The 6,789-nt window shown below is 42.6% G+C and overlaps 1 protein-coding gene across 1 annotated transcript in view; it reads left to right on the top strand.

Moving 5' to 3' along the window:
• Positions 1–4,783, top strand: part of e2f1 (E2F transcription factor 1) — a 4,906-nt gene extending 123 nt beyond the window's left edge. The window contains exons 1-7 of the mRNA XM_083521408.1: positions 1–1,081; positions 1,440–1,542; positions 1,652–1,871; positions 2,147–2,299; positions 2,451–2,565; positions 2,716–2,920; positions 3,047–4,783. The exon at positions 1–1,081 is cut by the window's left edge and continues 123 nt beyond it. Coding sequence (XP_083377534.1) covers positions 833–1,081; positions 1,440–1,542; positions 1,652–1,871; positions 2,147–2,299; positions 2,451–2,565; positions 2,716–2,920; positions 3,047–3,279 — 1,278 coding nt within the window. The 5' untranslated portion in view covers positions 1–832 and the 3' untranslated portion in view covers positions 3,280–4,783. The remainder of the gene's footprint in view (positions 1,082–1,439; positions 1,543–1,651; positions 1,872–2,146; positions 2,300–2,450; positions 2,566–2,715; positions 2,921–3,046) is intronic.
• Positions 4,784–6,789: the final 2,006 nt, after the last annotated feature.

Genomic DNA, 6,789 nt, shown 5'->3' with positions numbered 1-6,789 from the left:
ACTGATTGACTCCGATGGACTCTGCAAGCGGCCGTGAGGGACATCCGAACGCTCCTGGAGGTTTTATCTTCACACCTGCGAGCTGTGGATGAAGCTCTCGTTCTGCATTGTTTCTTCCAAATCCGACCAAACTTCCTGATCGAGCTGAGAAACATCACCGAGCTGCAGGAAGACCTGAGAGTCTTTGCTTTCCTCTCGGATCTTCATCTGCATCAGCTTTTTTTTCTGAGCAGTGACAACTTTAATTTCTCAAACCTTCTTCTGCATAAAAACCTGCAAGTTTGAGCAAAAGCCTTCTGAAAATGAGCAAAAGAAAAAAGTTGCTGTTTTTTGGCCTGTTTCTCTTTTTCCTCTAAGAGTCTCTATAATCAATAATGTATAAATGATCATGTGCATTGATATTATTGTGTTTTAGGGTGTTTTTTATTATTATTATTATTATTATTATTATTATTATTATTATTATTAATATTTGCAGCTTTTTTGCATTTAATTTTTTAACCTGCATGTGGTTCAGACTTTCAGACCAAAATAAAGGAGATTCGAGTTAAAGTCATGTGACTGTGCTGCTGTAATTACACATTTATAACATCATTCTCCTGAAATCTAACTAGATATTAAAAATCTTTTTCGACTATAAAAAAATCCATTAGGTGCTTCAGATTAGACGGGTCATTTATATCCGTGTCGAAATTATCCAGCTGAACTTTAGTCTATTGTATCTTCATCATCATCGTCATCATCGTCATCAGACTCTTCAGTGGAACTCACAGGAACCCGATATTATAGCTGTTTTTTATATAAGTGAAGGTCAACGATCAACGGATCCGGGATGACCGACACGGTGGTTACGGCTCATAGCTCGGAGGATCTGCTGCTGGACTTTGAGACTCTTTTGAACAGCGGCAGCATCGACCTGAGTGCAGATCATCAGATCGTCATCATCTCTCCAGCGTGCAGCGGTGTGGAGCTCCTTCAACCCCGGAGTGCAGGAGGGGATCTGCTGTTGTTCTCCACCCCGCACAGTACCGCACTGTCCGGGGCACAGCAGTCCAGAGACACGGCGCCGGGCCGCCCGCCGGTACTACAGACACACACACACACCCCTACACAAACACACACACACGCCTACACAAACACAAACACACGCCTACACAAACACAAACACACCAGGGCAAAACAGAGATCATACCACCTATTGTTTCCACATACACACTCAGTAGTGGCTCTGAACGTTCCTGATCAGAAGGTCAGAGGTTATAATGACACTTTTCTCCTTTCTTCTCACTCTCCTACTTTTACATTCGACTCTCCTTCCTCTACTTGTTCTTTCTCTTCTTACTCGATTTATACCTGTTCATTTCACCATCTTTGCTTTCTAAACTCCTCGGTTTTTATTGTGTGTGTGTGTGTGTGTGTGTGTGTGCGTGTGTGTGTAGGTGAAGAGGAAGTTAGATTTGGACAATGATCACCAGTACATCAGCACAACTAGACCTCCACCTCCATGTCCTGCTCCTCCTGCTACACCTGGACGTCCTAAAGGTACACACACACACACACACACACATGGTATTTTTTTGATGTTTTCTCTACTCTACATGTTGTTCCCGGTCACTCAGCCGTATCAATGCTCTTGTCTTTCTCTCCTCAGTCCCTCGGCTGAGCACAGAGAAATCCCGCTATGACACGTCCCTGAACCTCACCACCAAGCGCTTCCTGGACCTGCTGGCTCAGTCTACAGACGGTGTGGTGGACCTGAACTGGGCCTCGCAGGTGCTGGATGTCCAAAAGAGACGCATCTATGACATCACCAATGTCCTCGAGGGCATTCATCTCATCTCCAAGAAATCCAAGAACAACATTCAGTGGCTGTGAGTTTTAGCTCTCTCTCTCACACACACACACACACACACACACACACACACACACACACACACACACACACACACATTAAACTCTGCATGCTGTCTTATGTTTTATGTTGAGTTCGAGGATTGATGAAACATAAAAATAATCAGGCCATAACTCCTTGTCTTTGATTGACAGATGTCAATCACAGCGAAAGAGGCGTGGCCAGTGTATCTGATATTAATAGGACCTGCTTACCGATTGTGTGTGTGTGTGTGTGTGTGTGTGTGTGTTACAGTGGAAACCGTATCGACGGCGCCTCGGTCGCTCGCCATCAGGAGTTACAGAGGGAAGTGTCCGAACTGTCCGACGCTGAAGACAAATTGGATGAACTTATCAGCAAGTCCAGTTTGCAGCTCCGCCTCCTCACCGAGGACTCAGAAAATAAAATATATCCTTCCTCTGTGTGTGTTTGTGTGTGTGTTTGTGTGTGTGTGTGTGTGTGTTTTACTTTACAGCTTGCTTGCGATTAAAACTGAGGTCTTTAAAAAAAAGTTCAAAACAGGTTCACAGTACACAGTGATCTTTAACTCTTTTTTCACGTTGGGGTACGTGAGATGTCAGGACCTGCGCAGCACCGTGGACCCTCCAGATCAGATCGTCATCGTGATCCGAGCCCCGCCCGAAACACAGATGACCGTCAGCGAGCCCAGCGAGGTAATAAGACTTTATTCTGGTGAACTGAAGGTTGAGTTTAAATCCCAGGATTTTCCTCACAGAGCTTCAGTCAGAACCTGAGCCTTAATTGTTCAACAAATAAAAGAGAAGTGAATTGCTTTTGTCCTGACTGATGATTTGGCTGCACAGGGGTACCAGATCTCCCTGAAGAGCACTGAGGGACCCATCGATGTGTTCCTGTGTCCTGAGAACAGCTCTGGAGTTTGTAGTCCTGTAACAGGCTGCAGTCCTGCTAAATCGTCCACTCAAAGCCCTGCTCCTCCACAGGAAGTGAGATCCTCGACACTGGCGATGCTCCCAAGCGCCTCCCCTCTTCCTTTAGTAAATGAGACAGGTGGGCACTTGAGGCACCAGGGGCAACAACAAGCTCTGCTGCTTCCTTTCCTTCCAATTTTTATTTCCTGTCTCGAGTTATAAAAATATGTACACACACACACTAAATGATGTATTCTGTTTACAGAGTCAATGCTGGACCCTTTCCCAGGTATCAGCGAGATGGCCGACTTCGACCCCTTGACCCTGGGATCATCAGACTTCCTTTTAGACCGGGCCGGTCCCGGTTCCGGCTCAGATCCCTTCAGCTTCATCAGCTTGTCTCCGCCCCACACGCAGGACTACCATTTCGGTCTGGAGGACTATGAGGGCATCAGTGAACTATTCGACTGCGACTTCACAGGCCTCAGCTATCTGTAAAGGGTCTCGGCTCTGCGTCGTCCTTTTCCTTCACTTCATCTTTCAGCACCACGTGTGTGTCTGAAAAATATTGGCACTTTTAAAAAAAAATTATCTGCTTCTCTGGGGGGGGAAAAAAACGAACCCTATTTGCATCTTCAGCACTTCCTGCTTCATTATGAAGATAATCTCTGCAGCTCCGAGCTGCTTTTCGTCCTTCAGTAGCACTTCTTCAGGCTCCGCCTCCTTCAACACTTTAATTTATTGATAATAAATATAATCTTTTTCTTTTATTATTGTTTAAATTGTGAGGTAGATTTAAAGAGGGCTTTATTGCTTTTTGCGCCATGTGTGTAGAGGTGTGTGTAGAGGTGTGTGTGTGTGTGTAGAGGTGTGTGTGTGTGTGTGTGTGTGTGTGTGTGTGTGGATGTTTAAAGTTTTTGCTCAGGTGAATAGAGGATTCCTGCTTTGCGATACGTTTTTATACCACATCCTCGTGGACGTGTCCTCGTGCGTGACGGACGTGCGGCCGCTTGTAGCAGTAGTGAAGTGTGTAGTGTAGTGGTATGGAAACTAGCTAGGGAGGTTATTTAAACTACAACATGTTACTGATGCACTGTATTCTGAGCCCCTCAGTCAAAACGTAGATAACGTAGAAAAAACGCAGATACGTGGGTTGCCCTGGGTTGGCGAGGGCGCGTTATAAAAAGTATTGGCACCTGTTTATATAGAAAAAATTTATGAGTTTTCTGGGTAAAATTCTCAATTCGATGTTTGTGAAACAACAGTGAACACAATGTCTAGGATTCGTGCGACGGGTGAAGAGTTGGGGGAAGTCGATGAGGGCGTGTTTATGAAGGTGGTATTGGAACACAGCCCTGATCCGTACCGCTACTTGCATTTGTTGTAGACTTTTTATTTAATAAGCTATTAACTTCATACATGAGTATGACCTATTAAACTGCCTGCCTGTGTGTGTGTGTGTGTGTGTGTGTGTGTGTGAGAGAGAGAGAGAGAGAGAGAGAGAGAATGGGGCCGGGTTTTCTGAAAGGCAGCTTGTTTTATTTTGCAAGAGTGCACTTAAGTGTGTGTGTGTGTGTGTGTGTGTGTGTGTGTGTGTGTGTGTGTGTGTGTGTGTGTAGTGTGAATGTCTAGATGAAAAAAATCTAGTGTATGTGTATAAAGGTTTTATTTCTCGTTTCACACTTGTACAGTGTGTTTAAGAAGTTTTAGGGTTTTTCCATTTGGTCTGTGTGTGTGTGTGTGTGTGTGTGTGTGTGTGTGTGTGTGATCATGATGTCATGCTATTCACTTAACTGACGCAATTCATCCCAAAGTGCAAGAAAACAGTGGAGTCTTTTCATCGCTATCCAGCGCTCAGATTCAGTTTGTTTGATGCATTAAACTTTGTGGTTTTGGGGAAAATGTATGAACCGTATGCAAATTCATTCTCACATGACTTGTTACGACAGGAAGTGGAAAATCAATAATCATCAATAATCCCAATAAAATCGGTTCTCTCCCATCACGTGTTGTGTGTTTGACTGGATCATTCCGAGGAAAATCTGAGAGTTTGGGGGGGGGGGGGGGGGGGTTCATGCTTGCTCGTGAGAGAGAAAAGTGGAACCAACACTAAACACCTCGCTCCATAGGGTTAAATAAATATCTAACATACACCTTCATACCTAAATGCACTGTCGCATGTTCACCCTATTATGATTTAAAATGAATGGGATCGAGCCTTGGCTTCATCTTGCCGTAACGAGAGTGATGCGGCAGCGCTTTAGTACTGTAGCTCACACTGCTCACACACACCAGCTTTCTGAAGCTTAAAGATCTCTACCTAGCAGAGAAGAGTCTCATACAGTTGCAGATGTGGCAAAAGTGCACACATCCTTTACTTATGCAAAAAGTACAGATCCTCATGCTTTAAAAGTCTCTGGTAAAAGTTGAAGTTCTGACTACACTTTTTTACTTGAGTTAAAGTAAAGAAGTTTGGGTTCTGACATGTACTTCAGTTATTATTACTTCCTGTTTTAGAGTCATATTAATATTAGGGCTGTCAATCGATTAACATATTTAATCGCACATGTTTATCTGTTCTAAATGTACAAGGAATTTGTTTCTAATTCTCTAATCAACATGGACATGGAGAAATATTGGTGCTTTATGCAAATGTATGATTATTATTGGTGAAACCAAACTCAACATAGAGCATAAGGACAAAATATTCTTGTAAAAGTTTTGTGTAAAAGTAATGATGGTGTTTTAAATGACGTAAAGCATCAGGACACCAAACGGAACTTTTGCTATGTTTCCACACGGACGGTTAATGAGGTGATACCGGCGAAACTGTACTTCTAACTTTCATACGGATTAAATAATCAGAAAATATTTGTATTCGATGTGAATCGGTTTATTTAAAAGACATTTCACGCTTTTTATTTGTATATTTATGTCTGTGAGGTGTGTAAAAGAGATGACAGAAAATAGATGACAGAGACTGCAGAGAGCGCCCCCTGTCTGTTTTTGTTGTTATTATAAGTTTGTACAAATAAAATTCAAACGATGTATTGCTTCTATCTGTATAAAAAAAAGACGTACATTTGAGTTTGTTTCGATGTTGTGAGGAAAGAATGCCACAAAACGTGTGAAGTATTTGTACTTCATTCCTTCACACCTCTGTACACTTGTGTCATGTAGACCGCATTCAGGGAGTCCAGTTTTTGCACATACGTCTCTGTTTCTCTCTTCCTGTTAAAAATACGATGACGGAAAGTAAAAGAGTGAGAAAAGAAGCGTTGTATTTGAAATAGCTTCAGTTTGGAAGTCAAACAATAGTGCTAAGTTCTCACAGGGATAGCTGAGTGAGAATATAGTGTCTGTCAAAAGTGTGTCTTTAATGGTGTTTGAAACTCTGACTGCATGTTCCTTTTGATTCTATGCAACAAACTCAGTCGAAGGCAAAAAAAATGTGGCAGTGAACGAGTGAAAAAAAATTGATATTTTTTGCCTTTACCAGAAGAACTTGCGTAAGACAAAGAAGCAGGAAAGGTTCCAGAAAGTGAAAAAAATAACAACATGGCTCCCGTTCCACACTTCAACACCATGCAGTTCCGTCTGGACTTTGGCTCATCGGAACCGACTTCACCGGGACAACAAGACGATGAGCCGAAGCGCACATCTGAGTTCTCTAAATGTTATTTAGAGAACAGACAGACGTCTGGAGTGATATCTATCATGGAACCACCTGCCCAGTCACCGCACCTCAATCCTACTGAACTGCTCTGGGATGAACAAGAAAACTCCATCTAGTGAAGAACATCTTTGGAGAGTTTTATAAGAAGAAGTATTTCAGCTGAATGTTTGGAGAAACAGTTTCCAGATGCTGAAAGTGAAAGTGTGTAAAGATGTTCTTCATAATGAAGGATTTTTCAATGAAAATAAAGTTGTACATCTGGACGTTTATAGATGGAAATCTTCAAAGTGTTTTATTACCGAGTTTGTTGCATAGAAACAAATGGGACATTA

The sequence above is a fragment of the Silurus aristotelis genome (assembly GCF_946808225.1).
Source record: "Silurus aristotelis genome assembly, chromosome: 19".
NCBI lineage: Eukaryota > Metazoa > Chordata > Actinopteri > Siluriformes > Siluridae > Silurus > Silurus aristotelis.
Note: the sequence above shows the minus strand (reverse complement) of the source record. Positions and strands in the feature narration are given on the sequence as shown.